Raw genomic sequence first — 18,791 nt, 5'->3', positions numbered from 1 at the left:
CGCCTGGGGTTGCTGTTGCAGCCACTGGCATCGGCCCTGCTGCTGCTGGTGGGGAGCCCGGCCTGTCCCCCTGCTCGGGGGGGGACGCACCCACCCGGGAAACACCATACTGGCTTTGCTGGGGCACAAGGAGGGAGCAGGATGGAGGCAGGGAAAGCCCCAAGTCCCCGGGACCTGGCTGGGTGGAAGTGCACGCATGACTGTGCCGTGCCATGCCATGCCATGCCGTACGGCGGCAGCGGTGCAGTTCAACGCTTGGTCCAGCCCCTCACCTCCCTCCAAATCAGCTCCAACCTGACAGCGGTGGAGCGGGAGCCAGGCACTCCTGAAGGCGACAGGTAAGTGACTGCAGACACCTTGCCTGGAGGGGACCGCAGCCAGAAATAGCACCGGCACCTGAGCATCCCAGCCAGGGCACGTTCCTGGAACGCCCTCCTCACCCCGCTGCAGAGAGGCATCGCCGCTCGGTCACTTTGTCACGTCAGACATGAGCGATGGCCCGAGCAGAAACCACCAGACTCGTTCCATTTCTTACCAAACCAGCTCCAAGACGAGTCTGTGTCAAGAGGGAACAGCCACTGCCTTAACTGTCGTCCCATCTGTCCGGGAGCCCCCGGCTAGACGGGAGCAGCAGGAGCCACCAAACTAGCTCGTGCTTTGCTTTGCGCGTTTCACAGCTGAACAGATCACACCCGGCGCCTCGGGAGAGCTGGGAACACCCGACGGCACAGCCAAGCACCTAAACCCCGCCGAGGAGGTCTGTGTTTCAGCGACTAAACAGCAAAGCCTTCTCCCGTCCCAGCCCGGCAGATGGGTGCACAGCGGCCAAGTGGGGATCTTCCTGCTATTACCTGCCTCCCAAGCCCAGAGCACAGCGGCAGAAGTTTCTGGCTCAGCCTCCAGCGCAGGATGAGCTATTAACCCCGATATACCAGTCCTGAGATAAACCCTCGTCCTGGAAGCATCCGCCCACCGAGATCAAAGGCGCCATCGAAGTGCCCTGGTTGAGCTGGCAGGAGCAACCCGAGAAAAACATTCCAGGACAATTGCTCAGGACGGCCGGCCGCGCTCAGCCCAGCCAGCTCAGGCTGCCGTGGGCCCCGACAGGTTTTGGCAAATCGCTCCTTGCAATCAAAGTTGGGGACATCTTCTCCAAACAACCTTCTCCTCTATTCTGAAATGGTTCAAGAAACACCAAACAAGACACCTTTTCCCTCCTATGGGGACATGTCCCTCACTGGAAAGCTTTTGGGAGGAAGGGCCAGGTCTCTGAGCTAAGGCTCTTCAAGAGCCCAAAGCCCTGTGTGGTGCCAGGACCTTGACGTACCCAGCAAGGCAGGCCAGCGCCTGCCCCAGCCGCGCTCAGCCCAGCTCACAGGGCCCCTTCTGAGCGTTCAAAAGACAGGGAGGACTCGGGGAGCCTCCAGAGCAGTGAAGCTTTAAATACTCTTTCCATCCCACACGGGGCAACACAAACTCAAGGTGGAGCAGGTCAAGGGTTTTGTCATCCCAAGGCCACTGAGGAGCAGTGCAGGCTGGTTTCGTGATGCCGCTGGCTCCGCAGAGCCTGGTGGCTTTGCCGGGGGTCACTGGAAAGCAGTGCACAGCTGCCAGATTGCCCAAGTCACCTGCCAGTCTCTCGCCCAGCCCCGTGACACCAACAGGGCTGCCAACATCCAGCTGGTGTCCGCAGGGCAATCGGCTCCTCCTTCATTCCACACAGCCCAAGTTTCTTCCTTCTGCACTCAGTAACTTCTAGGCCACGTCCAAGTTCCTGCATTTGAGTCACCAAAGGGACAGAGACAGCCAAGGACAGGGCCTTGGGACAAGGGCTCCGGTGCAAAGTCACCTGCAGCAGCAGCTTGCCAAGGGGAACGGCAGGGCACAGCAGAGCAGGCACCGAGCAGGAAGCTGAGCAGCCGGAGTGCTGCTGGCTGGAAAGGCAGCAGGTTGGAGCTGGAGAAGGAAACATCTGCCTGAAGCTGACGCAGCCCAGGTCTGCCCATGGCAAACCCGACCTGAGGTCCTTCAGTGCTCGTCCCAGAGTGAGATGCGTCAGGGCACGGGGAGGGTAGAGCCAGGACCTCATCCTGCAGCCTGGCCTGTGCCCGTGTCACCAGGGCCAGACCCCAGACCCGAAGAGCAGCCCCCAACACAATCAGACTCAAAGGAGAGACAAATTGCATTGTGCAGCTGCCAAGCCCTGGAGAGCACAAATGGACCGTTACTCAGCCCGGGGCAAACTCAGGGCAGAGCATATCAACTGAAAACTTCAATAAGCTTTAAACTAATGCATGGTAGTTAGCATTTGCCAGGGGCTAAGAGCACGCAGTGGCGCAGCAGCTGTGTGGCAGCTCATTAAGTGAGCTTAAACCTGCTCGCATCAGAGTCCTGTGCTTGCCTGTTACAAGGCTCCTGGCTCCATAGGTGTCTTTCCAAAGGTGGTCCAAGCAGCGCTGACACAGCCTTACCTGAGCACAAGAGAGCCTAAAGCAAGATGAGGAAGATGGCAACTTCCCACGGAAACAAGCAGCAGATGAAGAAAACTGCAGAAGGTGATGAAGAAGACTCAGAGGTGAAGCCCACATGAACTACTGCAGTGCTAATTTCAGCAGATGATGAGAGGGTAAGAGGTTGGGCCAGGACCAGGACTGGGAGTTGCTGAAGGGAATGCAGTAAGGACTAAGAGACAGGAGAAAAGCGGCATGGAGGACAGGCTATCCATCCTAATAAGGATGGCATCTGCCTACTCAGGGAGAGGAGTGCAAGGCCAGCCCCAATACAGATCAGCTCTGCAGTACAGACCTCTCAAGCGCAAACTCAAGAGTGAAGTTCAAAGCCCCGCAAAGCACCTGGACTGGGGTGCAAGAGCAAGCCAAGAGACCTCCCACCTCTGGCGTATACCAAGCAAGGTCCTGACGCATAGCCTGGAGTATAAAATGCCTTCACACAAACACTGTCAGACCTGGCTGACTGACAGATATCAGCTGACATCTGCCCAATGTAATACAGACCAACACTTCCTGAGATAGGCAGAAAATTGCTTTTCCTTCCTCAAACTTTTTTTGGCTCCCAGGCATTTTACCTGCTGCCACACACAAGCATGTGAAACACATTGCCTTCTTGCTCCTCCTGCTGGTATCATATATGACTGCTGAGCACACAGTCACCTTCTTCCTCTCTTGATGCTGGAAGAGGCAGCCAGCAGAGCAGAAAGCTCACTCACCTCTCCCTATCCACACTCCTCTGAAGACATCACATGCAGCAGCATGCAGCCCTGCCCATGTTCAAGATCCAGGGCGTCTTTTAGAGAGGTGGCAGCGCTGCATCTAGAGTTTCAATCTGATTAGAGCAATAAATGAAGCCCCTCGGCGAGAGATCCCAGTAAACCCACGTTTTTATCCCTGCTTCACATCTCCCAGCCGAAGAGAGCACGGATACACACAGCAGGTGAGAGACTCCCCCGCTCTGGTCATGTTCTTTTCATTCTCCAACCCCCAGTTCTGCCAAGGAAACTGAATCACAAGCACACCTGGGATGTTTGTCTCTCTCTCTCTCCTTTTTTAATCAGTTGTATTTTAAGTAGCTTTGAAATACATTTTTCTCCAAAGTGTCATTTTTCCTGTATATTATTTGATCACAATGATATTTGGCTGGTCCTTGCTCTGGTGCACGCCCAGTCTTGATGTCAACACACTGGAAAAGTCCATTCAGGCTGTGAGAAGGGCAGGACTGCAACAGGGAGAAGTTGTAAAAAATACAAAAGACCAGGCGAGGATGCTTTCAGTTGCAACCCTGCAGCCAACCACTCAACGATCCGCAAGCTGGCAATGCACGTATGGGGTGCTTGCTGGTCATGGAGGAGTCTGGTGCCTAGAGGTCACAGCATGCCTGCACACAGCACGCCAGGAGGGCTCTGACAAGCCCAGCCTGCCCTTGGATGAAACGGGACGGCTCAGCACAGCAGTCTCCAGAGAGCTTACCCTGTAGTTTTCCACAAATCATGCATAACTTCTCGTTGAGCTGAAACGTCCATTTATTTAACAGCAGTAATAATTTAAAATTATAAAAACCCTTTCAGTGTTGAATATCAGAAGGGCAAGGTTATAAAGAAAAATAAATGGGAATTGAGATGGGGAAGGGAAGGATGATGGGGTCTATTTCAAGAGTTCGTTTTTTCAGTGACAACTATTTGCCCTCCCCAGCTGGAGATCCTGGGAGGGAGGCAGTATTATTATGTTTTCATTTTAAAGATTTCAATCTCCAAAGCAGAAGAGATAGTATCCAAGGGGAGGAGGAGGAGCAAAAGAAAGAAAGAAAGGAATCTCAAATTCAAAACCATACAAACAACCTTTCCATTCAGAATTGCAACCGCTAGCTCAGCGCCTCAGGTTTCCCATCTGTGGAACGCAGCAGCCTTTCACTGCAATGTTTAAAAGTCCACGCAGCAAATGGATGTATTAATAGATAGAGCTCTTTTCCCCCCCCCACCACAGAACTTGAGGCTTCTCATCTCTGAAGAGCCCAGAGTCTCCGTGTCTTCAGAACTCAAAAGGGAATTCTGGGGGTTCTGTTTCCCCCCTGCCACCCTCCCCTCGCTCTGCTCTGGAAGCCCCTTTCGTTGCTTACGTTGGCTAGGGAGGGAGGAGGGACAATGGACAGGGCCCCAGGGACAGAGGGTCGGATTAAGATTCATGAGTTGTTCGATGAGTTTTCGTTACTTGGTGAGCTGGAGGAAGAGGAGGAAGAGGAGGAAGAGAAATTCATCCCTGTGAGTCCTGGGGGGTTTGTGGCAGTGTTTTGTCCACTTAAGCTTTTCCGGCACACAGGACACGTGTCATGCTTTGAAGAGCAGACAAAAACAAAACAAGAAATATGGGAAACAGGATTAGAAACAAGATATTGGAACAGCACTCACATAACAAGCTAGAATGACTCTCCTTCCTCTGATCAAAGGCTGCTCACGCTTAGGCCTCATCACGGAGGTATGAAAACATTTACAGAGGAGAACAGCATCACTAGAAAATACCCAAATGCCACAAAATCCAAGTGACCTGCTCAGACAAAACTAACCTGTTCCAGCCAAGGGACTATGCAGCTATTATGGAATAGATGATTGCAAGGTAACTGTCGGACGTTTTCACCAACTGTATAGTCTTCTTTACATACAGGACACTCTAACCCAGAATCTGTATCACAAAGAGAAAGCAAAACACAGATGTGTAATAAAGGAAAGAATGACACTCAGGATCCCATCACCCCTTCCCCACCACTAGCTCCTGCAGCTGCTGACCCTCCCTCTGCTTCATCCCTGCAGACGGGAAAGCTTGTTGCTTTGCAGTTCCCACCACCAGCACTCCATCTCTAACCGCCCTGCATTTGATTGGTTCTTCCCTTCTTCAGACAACTACTGTAAGAAACATATTTAAGAAATAGATGCAAGTATACATATACATACCTGTAACAAAGCATCTAGTGTTTTATTTGTCTATTATACTAACAGATAAGAGCAACTCGTTGGTCCTCAGGCCCACGCAGCAGGACTGCCAAGCACTGGCAACCAAGGAGCCTTACCTTGGGCAGATTGCGTGCTGGCAGTTTACTAACAAATCCTCTCGCCCTGCCTACAGCAAGTCTAGAAGACAGCTGTCAGACAGCGCAGGACTGCAGTCCAGCTGATCAGCCTGCCAGCCTGCATGTGCTTCTTTCATCTTTATCCACATCAAACTTTTCAGAACAGACAGTTTGCCTCCCCAGGGCAAATCCATCTGGTCTACATTTCTCTTTTCTTTGAGCGAGCATAACGGAGCAAGTACTTAAGCTTTCTCCTCGCTTTGAAAAGTTTTGGGCCTTCAAGGTACTAGTAGACAAAATTAAAATCCCAAGAGGCTATTACACAGAAGTGTGACGTAGCTCTTTGTGAAAGATTCCCTGGAAGAGACGTACGTACCTACGTGTTCCTGCGTGATCTGTATGGTGGGCAGGGCCTGGATCTTTTCTTTGTCTGCTGGCGGTGGTCCAGTGTTTTCAAACTGATTTAGTAACTGAAAAAACAATATGCCACAGAAGGCAGAAAGAAGATGTGGGCTCAGCAGTGCACTGAATCTGTTCAGTTACTGAACCAATTCACTCAAGCCCATCATCCCCCACACTGTGGGCCTTGTCTCCCATTTCTACACCTTCAGTAGTTTGCTCCTCTGAATCACACTGAGTGCTGGCAGTTTTGCAGCACTGCACAAGAGGACAGGAGACTCCGTTATAAGGCCAGTTTTACCTGTGTAATAATTGCATCCAAGCCGTTTGCACCCCAGGCATAGTCCATTGGATTTGAATGCAAGACTCCCCTTTAAGAATAAGGACAATAATTAAATTCCACTGGGAGTACCAACAAGAACACTGTCAGAAAGAGCAGTTCATATTCCAACTTACCAAGGACCTAGTCCTAGGTTTGGTATTGTTGTAGGTGCAATAATTCCATTGACCAGCTGCTGGATAATTCTGAAAGACAACAAAAACGGGATCAAATAAGAATTACTGTTTGCTAGCTCCCAGCTCAGAATCCTGACATGGAAGGAGTGGCTAAATACTGTTGCGTTGTCGGGGGAAAAAAAGGCAAAACTAAATTTCCTGTAGCAAAGGCAGTTGCATCGCACAAACTGATCATTCATCGCTAAAGATAAGTATGAATATTTTATCCAGAAGGGGATGATTTCTGACAAAGATGGCAAAGTGCCTCTTTTGGATACAATTAAAGAATGTAAGTCTTATTCTCCAGTGTTCTCTACTATTTCCTTTCACAATTAATACAATATTTTGGTAGTATCAGCTTGATAATCAGGGAATGCTTTCTCATTACAGGTTTAAGGATAAAATCTCCCAGCCATACTGTAGTCTAGACCGTTGTGCTCAGGTAAAATAGCCCCTACAAACTGAAGATAAGAGCTCGAGCACAGCTCTAGTCCTAGTCGAAGTCTGACCATCCAGAAGCAAGAGTTCACATGGGACAAAACCAGGCATCTACAAAAGACAGTCAGACTGGACAGCTCTGCTTAGGAGCAGCCTTTAAGAGACTAGTCCTCAAACATTTGAGGAAAAGAGATGGACTGATTCCAGGCTAACTCATGCCTGGAACCATCAGTCTTCTGATCCCCACAAAAGCCTTGGAAGTTGTTCTCACCCTTCTAGCGTGGGAACTCCCTCGTGCCTGCCAGCGGCACGCCGTGTGGCAAGACGAGCTCGGGGCTGCCTTGCACCATATCTATGCCGAGACTGATGCTCTCGCTCCCTCCGGTTCTCGGAGTCCCTGTTGTCTTCTGATTGCACATTGGACCCGAAAGGAAACTCAAAGCTGTCATCAAAAATCCCAAATGCAAATTGGCCATAGCCCTGTGGCAAGGTGAATAAGTGCTGATCCACGTTCTGGGAGGGAGAGAATTCAAGGAGCAGATTGTAATGAGAAGAGAAGCAGCTCTTAGCTTTTACTACTGGCATTTCTCCAGCCTTCCAACAAAGATTAGTCTCTTCAGATCCCCAGCAGCTCACAAACCTTGGTTAACACAGATGATCAGTACACGCACAGAAGTAGCTTAGTGATGAACAGACAACATACACTGAAACTACATAACTAGGAAATAGTCACTATGGCTTCCCTGGTTTCTCTATACTACATGCAGAGATCTCAGCAGTGGTATGTGGATGATATTAATACATTCTTCCTTCAAATTTTGTCAAAATCCAGGGAACGTTTAAACAAACTACGGAAAGAAAATACTTCAATGGCAACAAAGAAAATATTGGAGGAGATAGAAAGGACTTACCTCGAAAGGATGCCTGCTCTGATCGCTGGTTGATGTGGAGGAGCTGGTCTCATTGTCAGCGTTCCTGAGAAGAAGGAAGAGCGTTAGTAAGCCTCAGAAGGGCGCTATGAAAAGACTTTCCTAGCAGCAGGGATCAAGGGATATGATCTTGATATGAAAAGCAGACACCATAGCAGCTCAGTAATAGCACAGACTTTTAAAGGAAGCGACTGATTCATTTTTGCACAGAGCCAGGGCTAGAAGGACCTCAGAAGTCTGCCAGTCTACCTTTCTGCCCTGTGGCAGGATCAACTCCAGCCAATCTAGATGCTAGCCTGCCCTCAGCTGCTGATTTTTTAATTGTCCACATCAATTTTCATTTCACCTCCTCCCCTTGCAACCCTCATTTTCCTACAACTTCATCCTTCTCTTACCACCCTGTTAGATTCGGATTTCATGAAGCTACAGAGAACTGACTCAAATACAGTGTCAAGCAAGGATTCCCTGCACAACCCACCTCAAAAAAAAAAAAAAAAAAATCAGCTAATTCTCTGGAACACCAGGAAGAGAAGATTTAAGGTACAAACTCTGACCACTATGACCCAAACATGCTTAAGTCTAATCTTGGATCAAAGGAATTTCTTTCTTGCAAAGTCATGTAACCAGAGAAGGAAATGGGACAGATTATTAGGAAAACCCTTAATACTGTTAGGTTTCTGCTTTTGGAGAGCTGTAGGAGCATTTACCCCTCAGTATCCCGGTCTATATTCTGACACTAAGGACAACAAAAAAACTAAGATTCAGAGATTAAGAGATTCTCCCGTGGTTAGAGCAAATGACCAGTACAGTTAGGACTAGCTAGGATTGATTTTCGGCCTCTAGTAATCAGACAAAACATCAGCCTTTCAGTACAGAAACATAAATCTGTAAAGACTACTGCTCTCCTAGCTTTACAAATAGTTGGTAGGCAGCACCATGCATCTGACAGACACCCCACACAGTTTAGTAAGCCCCCGCACTGAGACTGTACCAGCCTGACCACATGCTGCTCAGCCCCAAAGCCACTCAGAACCAGGGTCCAGCAAACGTGTCTGAAACGTCTGAAGACATTTCTCTTGCTGCTGTCCACTCTGACACTGTACCAGAGAGCAGCGCCATTGCTAAGTCAGCAGAAAGCATGTGAACATAGATCTCAGCTGCTTCAGTGCAGAGTCCAAAGGCTTGGTCAAAAAGTAGCCCCATTAGTACTGTAAATTAAGATATCAAACTCTATGCTGAAGCATACGTACACTCTCTGTTCTGCAGATTCTTCCTTGCAGGCAGTTACCTCTACATGATAACCCCAAATTGCTACAGCTACCACATTCCTTGTGGAAAGCCTCTATCCTACTTTTTTTTTTTTTTTTTTTTTTTAAAAGATCAACCTCTTCTTCCCCACATTTACCAGCAAAGTATGACACTCAGCATTCCCATAGCTGATTTACCTGTAGATGCAAACCGTGCCATTTAAGCACTGCTGAATCACAGTGAAGAACATTAAGCCAAATATTAGCCAGAAAAAGTAAAAATAGTGTCTTTAGTATGCAGCACTGCCTTTTATCTGGAAAAAGAAAAAAAACAGAGCAGAGCAGACTAGCTTGCTCTAGCAACAGCATTTAGGAGCAGCACAATACCTTGGCTCTTCAGGAAGTTCTTCAATAAAACCAGATTCACACCTTGGGCAAATATAGTCCTATAGGAGAAAAAAGACTGAATGAGGAAAAAAGTATCATGTAAAAGCCGCAGAGTGCCTTCAGTGTGATGGGATGGAAAAAAAAGAGTCCTGCAGTCCATCCTCCCAATGCTACTATTAGAGAAAGCACAGTTCTGAGCACTTAAGATGATCTCCAAGAGCTGGACACACTTCACCTCCCAGAGCCTACAACATTTCACCAAGAACCCCGTAGTTTTGAAACTTAAGAAGTAAATTTTTGGGGGATTAGATCCAATAAAACATGTCATATTTCAACTCCAAGGTTACATGGTTAGAAGCATTCACTGTTACTGCACAAGTGACCAGATTAAGTAAGAAGATAGTCTTAATTTCCCCTAGACCGCATCAACTTTCATAATCAGCGAGCAACATGCAGCAGCTGAAATAGAACAATAATTTCAGAGGAAATTCACATTGTGCCAGACTATTTCACAGATTGGCTGACTGTTGTTCCCTGAATTGAGTGGGCTCCCTAGCCCACACCTTTCCAGAGCGTGTTTCAGTTCATTAAGGCAGGTGGAAGGATTGCAGGAAAACTCTTCCCCCCCTTTACTTCTTAAGGAAGGAATTCTGTACAGATGAAGATACTTCACAGAATGATTAGGTAGAGACAGAGAAATTCCTCTTACCATCTGGCTTTCTACACAGTGTAACTCAATAACCAGTTTTAAATCCTGCATAATGCTATTTTAAGGGTAACAGTTTGTCCACCCAGTGCAGATAGGACACAGTTACTGTAAAAATCATATTTAAAGATACCTCTGTCATCTGTATTATTTGGCATAAATGGCAAGTAGAGCTTGCACAGGAGACCCCAAAAGGCCCCAAAACACTGATACTTGCCTTGACCAGACTAGTGAGGCAAATCATTAAGCCAGAGCCTGTTTGGAACATGGCTTTGGAAAGACTTGGATAACGCTAATTAATCTCCAGTATAGACAAAGCATTAGGTAACTTTGGATGTTGTTCTGGGTGAAATGAAAGCAAAACCACCCGCTTTCCCAGAAAGATAAATCTCAAATACTATTTTTTAAATAGCTGGGTGTTTGCACCCTACGCTACCCCCCCAAAAAGAGTCCAGACTCTCCTAATGAAACAGCAACAAACAGGGAATTACAATATGGGCTAATTACAGCGTCACTGTCACTTAGGAAGAATTAAATGGAAAGTTATTACTAATAAAGTCTGGGATTCACACCACACAGACTTTAAGGAGCCACAAGAGGGTCATTCTGCAACACAGAATACCAGAATTTTATACTCCCACGCTCAACATTCATTACAGAAAGCTACTGCCATATTTCTAGCTTTTAATACTGAAGACTGTATATTTTATAATAAACAGTCTGTGTATTCAGATGCAGGAATCCTCAAGAGTTTGCTACTGTTGCTTTTCTCAAATTCTCAGTGTTAGTGAATAATTTATACTTCATGATCACACCATCAAAGTGAGAAGAAACTCAGAACGCTTAAGAACACGAAAGGAAATTACTTCGCTTTTCAGCAGAATGTGGTCATTACGCTTGACAAGAAATAATGCCATACAGCACAGCAGAGCTGGAACAGGAAGTAACGTATCCTGTACCTAACTTGAACCGAAGTTAAGGTGGAACAGTTAGTACGGGCAAAACATAACTGCCCCAAACCCTGGACAAGACAAAGGACCCAATTCTGATAAAGCTAAACTCAGTATGATAGAGGTTTAAGAGCTTCTAAGAAAAACAAAACCACCACAACAAAACCAAAACAACCCACCACCACCACACTGGTTCCCTTTACTATTTCTATGTTCAAGATTGTAATATGCCCTGAAACAAACTTAATGGATTCTTGGAAAGAGGACAGGATGGAAGTCACGTGAGTTTATTTTGATAAAATATCTGGATCACTCTTCAAGCCAATGCAGAAAAAAATGATGAGAACCAAGCAAAGCACAGCAGCACTGGTGATCCACTTGATACTGTCCCTGCCTGCCCAGGAAGATAAGGAATTAGCAGAGCACCATCCAGTTATTCGTCCTAGAAAAGGACTTATGGAAGCTGCCACTCCCTCTTCCACGCAGAACTCTTTAGATCTGCGGTTGTGAAATAACTAGGTCTACAGAATTTACACAATGTTTGATTTCAAGAACATTTCTACACCATCCAAACTCCTCTCAGAGATGGCTATTGGCACACAAGAACAGCTGTGTAGATTACAGAAAGTGAAATCAATTTCCTCTGCTTTTGAAATAAGCCCTTACTATTTTACTGAACATTTTAGCAGCACACCACTGGGACAAATTATTATGCTAGCCACACTTGAGAGAAAGAAGTGATTTACTCCTCTCAACTCTCCTATGTAAGGGAGACTTTTTTTGCTTACAGACAACTCTGAACATAGTGATCAGCAAATTCTTTTGCAGCTGGAACAGCACAAATGTCAAAGTTTGCTGTTTCTCAGACTGTTTGAATCACTTCTTCTGCAGCATATGCCATGACACCGCCAATTTAGTAACTCAGTCTGCAGTCAGCAGGAGGAAACCAAACTAACTTGGATCCTAAACAAGTTCATTGACTATCAATTAACTAAACCTGAGTCTACAACAAAAGTTGTCTGCTCCCTAACACAGTTCAGTACATTTGCTACCAGATGTGCTCTGCTGGTGTAACCAGCACGGTGTTTAAACAAGGGTGAAATAAGAGAGGGTGTTTAAACACAGATAAGTGACCAGTGTTCCTGGGATTCAGGCTTCAGCTCCTCAGTCACTTTCTCAAGCCAGTCTATTTATTTAGCAGGAGCATATTAACAGTTTTGTCCTCATACTTAAATACAACGTGTTAGATGTTGGTAGATGGTAAATACAAGTTGTTACTATCAAGGCCTGCCTTCACCCTAACCAGTAAAACTGATCAAGGAGGCGAAAGGAAAAATATCATGTCACAAAAACAAATTCACAGTGAAGGCTAATCAATCATTCCATCAGAGAGACATCTTTAACTCACAGTTAAGCTATCGCTTGACTTTAAAAATGAAATAAATGTTAAAATAGAAAAAAGAGTTATTCTTTATTCTAATAAGGTGCCAACAAATTTCTCAGGACAAATAAAGACTCTGTATAAACAAAGGCAGGGCTTGTTAACTTCATAATCAGATTTAACATCTTACAACATTTGTTAGACTAGCAACAGAAAATCTAGTCATGATCAACACAATCAGTTACTTTCCAACAGCCAGTGTTCCTTTTCTACACTTACCAGGAAAATCTGAGTCTTTACCAGTAGGCAGCAAGGTTTTGACTCAGTGATTAAAGCACACCTGTTCAAGTACTGCTCCTAGCCTACGAATGCTTCTGCGTTAGTTAGTGCAAATACCGTGTACGTATCACTTGTGTATTTGCCCACTCCTGTGTCTTAGCAATTATCACCCACGAAGCTTTTCTCATGTTTAAACCATACTGAAAAGATGACAAAAAAAGAAACCCTCCCATTATCCCACAGAGATTCAGTTCATTCCACACAAAGAAGTGGGATAATGGTGTTTTCGTAGTTTGGAGAATTGTCCCAAAGACAACCCTTTCAGGCAGTTGGAGATGCACTGGATGAGAAAGGCCCATGGACTTGGATGGGGAAAGGCTGCTAGAAGGGATTACCTCAGGAGAGCATCCTACCAAATTTGCTTTAAGACAGCTTTTGGTTAGTCCATCTCTCTTTATAACAGATATCTTTACAGCACACACTAAGTAAAACACCGCAGCCCCCCAACAAACAGGCCTGGTGGGACCCCCCCCAGCAGCACCCACCACCCCACTGCCCTGCTCCCTGCAAAGCCCTTCCCGCTCTCTCCATCCAGACCTCCCTGCTGCCTAGGAACCTCCGCGCCACCTTCCTCTACATCAGGAAGAGGAAGAGGACACCCACTGCCGTGCTTCCCCGCGCTCCTCCAGCACACCCCGTCTCTGGCTTCACCAGCTGCTTTTCTTTGGCCCGAGGGGGCCCCACAGCCCCCTGCTACCTCCAGGCAGCCCCCCACAGCCTCCTCCCAACTCCGTCCTGTTCCCTAACTGCCACATGCCTCATCTTGCCTCACTCCGGGGCTCCCCTCTTCCCTCGCTGAGGACTACGCACCAGAGCCACCACCCCAAGTCCCCCTCACACTCAGAGCCCCCCAAACTCTCTGAACCCCTGCCCCATAACCCCTACCCCACCCAAGCCCCTGCACACACAGACCCCCCTCCTGAGCTCCCACCCCCTCTGAACCCTCACCCCTGAGCCCCCCTCACACACAGACCCCCTCCTGAGCTCCCACCCCCTCTGAATCCTCACCCCGAGACCCCCCACACACAGACCCCCCTCCTGAGCTCCCACCCCCTCTGAACCCCCACCCCTGAGACCCCTCACACACAGACCCCCCTCCTGAGCTCCCCCCCGAACCCCCACCCCTGAGACCCCCCCCACACAGACTCCCTCCTGAGCTCCCACTCCCTCTGAACCCTCACCCGAGACCCCCCACACACAGACCCCCTCCTGAGCTCCCACACCCTCTGAACCCCCACCCCTGAGACCCCTCACACACAGACCCCCCTCCTGAGCTCCCACCCCCTCTGAACCCTCACCCCTGAGACCCCTCACACACAGACCCCCTCCTGAGCTCCCACACCCTCTGAACCCCCACCCCGAGACCCCCCACACACAGACCCCCTCCTGAGCTCCCACTCCCTCTGAACCCCCACCCCTGAGCCCCCCTCACATAGACCCCCTCCTGTGCTCCCACCCCCTCTGAACCCTCACCCCTGAGACCCCTCACACACAGACCCCCTCCTGAGCTCCCACACCCTCTGAACCCCCACCCCGAGACCCCCCACACACAGACCCCCTCCTGAGCTCCCACTCCCTCTGAACCCCCACCCCTGAGCCCCCCTCACATAGACCCCCTCCTGTGCTCCCACCCCCTCTGAACCCCCACCCCTGAGCCCCCCCACACACAGACCCCCCTCCTGAGCTCCCATCTCCTCTGAACCCCCACCCCTGAGACCCCTCACACACAGACCCCCCTCCTGAGCTCCCCCCCTGAACCCCCACCCCTGAGACCCCCCACACACAGACCCCCCTCCTGAGCTCCCACCCCCTCTGAACCCCCACCCCTGAGCCCCCCCACACACAGACCCCCTCCTGAGCTCCCCCCCTGAACCCCCACCCCTGAGACCCCTCACACACAGACCCCCTCCTGAGCTCCCACCCCCTCTGAACCCTCACCCCTGAGCCCCCCCCACACAGACCCCCCTCCTGAGCTCCCACCCCCTCTGAACGCCCACCCGAGCCCCCCTCACAAACAGACCCCCACCCCTGACCCCCCCGCCCCCTCGGAGCCCCCTCGTCCTCTCACACGCAGGACCCCCCCCCGCCCCGCGGGCCCAGCCCCTCCCCAAGCCGCCCCCCGCCCCCTCAGGCCTCACCCCCACGTGCCCGAACGGCCGGGCCCGTGCCCAGCCCTCGCCCCCAGCCCGGTCCCGGCCCCCCAGCGCCGCGCCGGCCTCGGCCAGGCCCCCGTCCCCACTCACGGGCAGGCGCGGGGCGATCTCGGCCGAGCAGCAGTGACAGAAGAACCGTCCCGGCTGCGGGGAAGCCTCCGCCATCTTCCCACCCCCCCCCCGCGCCGCCCCGCCCCGCCCCGCCCGGTGACGCACGGCGCAGGCGACGGCGGCCGAGCAGGGACGCAAAGGGCCCACGCAGAGGGAAACGCGGAAAAGAAGGGGCGGGGGAGGGCAGCGGGGGGAAGGGAGGGGGGAGCCGCTCCGGGGAGGCGTGGCGTGGAGGAGGGGCGGGGCTGGGGCGATGGGCGGGGCTGTCTGGGGGCGGGGTCAGTGGGGGTATATAAGGGGCGGGCCCGGGGGTGGGCTGTGTGCCGTCGCCATTTTCTGTGCGTGTGGGGCCTGTTGCTGGTGGTGCCCCATAGCGCGCGCCCCCCCCCCCCCAAGTTCTCATGGCAGTGGGGCCCTGGTGGGGTCCCTGTGCACCGTGGTGTGGGTCTGGGGCTGCCCCCCACCCCATGGGGGTCGGGGGCCCCCCTCCCTCGGCCTCCCATGGGGGCCAGGCCCGGTCCCACCTGGTAGGCCGCGGGGCCTGGAGCCGCTGCCCGGGGCCCTCCGAGGGGAGGGGGCAGGCGGGCCGGGACCTGCCGGCCGCGGGGCGCTCCGGCTCGAGCCCCGTTTCGGGGCGAGGTTTGCAGGCAGGCCGAGCTTGCTCAATCCATTCGGGGACCGCTTGGGCCGTCGCCCTCGCTGGCGCGGGAAGGCGCTGGCGCCCGGGGCGTGAAGCTCTGCCCGACTTCGTGGAGTCACCCGGGAGATAAAGCGGCCTCCGAAGCTTCCCAGGGAAGGCCGCGGCGCCTGGCGCGTGACTGCGCAGCCGAGGGCAGTCCGGCGTCGCCGAGCCCCGGCTCTCCCTGCGCGTTCCTCGCCCTCTCCTCCCGGGGGGATCTTGCCTGGGTAGAGTCGGAGCGCTCTGGGCAGTTGCCTGGTTTTTCCATGCCCCTCGCAGCCCGGTTGTGGCAGGATCAGCACGCACGCAACGAGGCTGCCAGCGGCGCGCACCGGCGTGCTCTGTGCCGGACGCCCTTTCCGCCCGGCTTCCCAGCCGGAGCAGGTGCAAATCCCACGCCGTGCCAGCGACGGGTGTCCTGGCGAGGGTGCCGGGTCCTGGCCGCACGGAGCGTCGGTTCCAGCCTGTTTGTCCGCTTTCACCCGTCTGCTTTTCCGTTTCCATGGAAATGGCAGATGCTGGCCTGAAACTGAATCCGGTGCTGCCATTTGAGCGATGGCCAGCGCCTGGGGTCAGGAAGCTCAGGGAGGAAAATGTCATGCTGCAGTTACTGATGTTTTGCAAAGACAATTTATCGAGCGGTTGCTGTGCATCGGGTCCCTGCGAGGAAGAGCTTGTCCCTCTTGGTCTGTGTCTCTTGGGCTCGGGAGTCCCTTGTGCCAAGTATTCTTCGCAGAAGGAGGAAAGAAATATTAATTGCATACTCAGATCCCTGTTTCTTTAACCGATAAACCCCAAAATATTTCTGGGGCAGCTCTGAAGCGAGTTTCCCCCAACATTGCCTGTCTGGCATGCTGTAACATGACACTGGAATGGCTCTTTCTAGGAGAGGGAAGAGGGCTGGGTCTTCACAGAGCGGCCAAGCTCAGTGGCCTCACTTCCGGGAGGGGAGAGGTTGCAATCCCCAAAATGAAGAAATAAATGTTTTTTCAGTGAAAATTCAAGAATTGCTTAAAAAAATAGCAATAACCAAAACAGGGCATGAATTTTCCATTTCACTAAAGATCTCTCAAATGGTGCTTCCTATCAGATCTCCACCTTGCTTTTGCCAAGGGATTGGCAAGAGCTGAAGATGTTTCAGGAAAGCTGAAAAGTGAAGTTTTATTTTGGGGGATTGTTTCTTCCTTGGCTGCCTTTCTTGGGGCCCCTGTCTAAGCAATAAACCAGGGATCCAGAAAACCCTTGGGCAGTGCAAGCACTGCGACACGTGCTCGCTTTGGTGGGGCCAATGTGGTCTGTGAGGTTGTGGGGTTGCAGGGATGTGGGGTTTGCAGGGTTGCAGGGTTTGGGGGTTTGCAAGGTGGTGGGGTTGCAGAGTTTTGGGGGTTGCAAGGTTGCGGGGTTGCAGGATGCCCGCCAACCCACTGCACCAGCCCTGCTTCCAGCAGATGGCATCTTCGGCCCAGGTTTGCTTTTCTTGCTTTTTTTTTTAGGGGATGAGAGCAGGCTGAGGAGGCGTTTTGTGAAGCAACTCTGGACTCTGAAAAGCAAAGCCCAGGAAAACCCTCTTCTGCGGGTTTACTCGCTCCACATCGATAAGTACAGGTGTAAAAACAAGAAGCAAGGGCTGGGGTTATGAAGCTTTAACCTGGCTACTGATAGGAAATGGTCGTATAACGGCTTGGTAACTGGTCAGCAGTTTCTGGAGCTGTTTAGTAATTGTGTAGAAATTTCAACTGCAGGACAGATTTGCAGTTGTTTAGTAACTGATCAATGATGCAGCTGTTGATAAGAAATGTTAGCAACGATTTGTGACCAATGAGGAAATCTGCAACTCTTTTTTTCTGCAGGAGGTGGGTCTAGACAGTTGGACGTGGTTCAATCCGAAAGCCAGACGGAGCCGCGCGGCTGCCCGCAGAGCGGAGCCCACAGCCCCAGAGGGAGCGTTTCACACCCCGAAGGAAGTTCCCTCTGACGCTGAGGCCGTGCACTGCACTCGTTTCTCCTTGCTCTGTTTCATGGTCTGAAGACAAGTTGCCACTTGATCAAATGGATGTGGAATGAGGAGGGAGAGATCTGGCTTCCCTGACTTTGTCCCTGTGGAATTCCCTGACGCGGGAAGTGCGGACGCCCGAAGGGCAGCGCGTGCGCTCGGATGCAAATGGCAGCGATCGCTAACGCACGTGGAGACGAGGGCTCTCGCGGCACCTGCGATCCCGCTCCACGGCGGGACTCGAGGCTGATCCGCGACGGCGCGCCTGGGGCGGACGCACCTCTGTCTCTGCCGCAGCTCTGGGAATCGGGTTTTGGGCTGGTGCTCGGCTCTCCACGGCCTGCCCAGGCTCAGAGGGAGCCTGGATCTGATCGGGAGCAAATTTGAGTCACCCGAAGAAGCCAGGGGCTGGGATGATTTTCCCACGGTGCTGCAGAAAGACGCGAACTGCACCCTGTTCAGAAAGGACTGACGAAGAGGTGACACCTCCCGAGCTAGCAGCGATTCATCGCCAGGCAGAGCCTGCTCCCCCAGCAGCCGGGCCGGCAGCGCCAGCACCGCTCAGCCACAGCAGCGGGGAAGGAGGGAGGGTTTTGGCCGAGGGCAGCAGAAAATACCAGGAGCCTGTCGTTGTCCAAGGGGCTGGACGGGCTGAAAGGCTTCTCCGGTAGCTGGGCGTCATGATCCCGCTTGACCCCAGCGCAGGAGGGCGATGCTTGTGCCCCATGACCGGGCTCAGGGAGAGGAGCCCGTGGGTGGCTGAGGCTGGGGGCAGAGGCTGGCCGGAGCGGGAGCCCGCGTTGCAGCAAAGCTGGGCAACCCGGTGCATCTCCCAGCCCCGGCAGGAGGAGGGGAGCGGGCGGGAGTTTCACGTGGGAGCCGTCCAAGACCCCCGGCGCCCGCCCGCCCCGGGGCAGGGAGCGCCTCGCCGGCAGCGCGTTCCCGGGGCCCCGCTCCTGCCCGCCAGCCGCCCTTGCCACTCGCATCCACCCGGGCCGTGGGTGTTAACG

General features: G+C 51.7%; 1 protein-coding gene across 1 annotated transcript; it reads right to left on the bottom strand.

Moving 5' to 3' along the window:
• Nucleotides 1-3,540: 3,540 nt before the first annotated feature.
• RNF126 (ring finger protein 126) lies at nt 3,541-15,306 on the bottom strand. The gene is made up of 9 exons (XM_068919508.1): nt 15,089-15,306; nt 9,470-9,528; nt 7,818-7,881; nt 7,178-7,419; nt 6,430-6,498; nt 6,275-6,344; nt 5,951-6,044; nt 5,074-5,189; nt 3,541-4,842 (listed from the first exon to the last, which is right to left on the bottom strand). The coding sequence occupies exons 1-9, from the start codon at nt 15,161-15,163 to the stop codon at nt 4,693-4,695; spliced, it is 939 nt and encodes a 312-aa protein (XP_068775609.1). The 5' UTR covers nt 15,164-15,306; the 3' UTR covers nt 3,541-4,692.
• Nucleotides 15,307-18,791: the final 3,485 nt, after the last annotated feature.

The sequence above is a fragment of the Struthio camelus genome, chromosome 26 (assembly GCF_040807025.1).
Source record: "Struthio camelus isolate bStrCam1 chromosome 26, bStrCam1.hap1, whole genome shotgun sequence".
Lineage (NCBI taxonomy): Eukaryota > Metazoa > Chordata > Aves > Struthioniformes > Struthionidae > Struthio > Struthio camelus.
The sequence above is the reverse complement of the archived record's forward strand: the minus strand, read 5'-3'. Positions and strand labels throughout refer to the sequence as shown.

Bases quoted from the DNA above. Each gene is read 5' to 3' on its own strand.
- RNF126 (XM_068919508.1), bottom strand. From the start codon at position 15,163: ATGGCGGAGGCTTCCCCGCAGCCGGGACGGTTCTTCTGTCACTGCTGC. The intron at 9,529-15,088 runs GTGAGTGGGGAC...TTTCTCCTATAG, and splicing joins AGATCGCCCCGCGCCTGCCC to GACTATATTTGCCCAAGGTG. The intron at 6,045-6,274 runs GTAAAACTGGCC...TTGTTTTTTCAG, and splicing joins TGGATGCAATTATTACACAG to TTACTAAATCAGTTTGAAAA.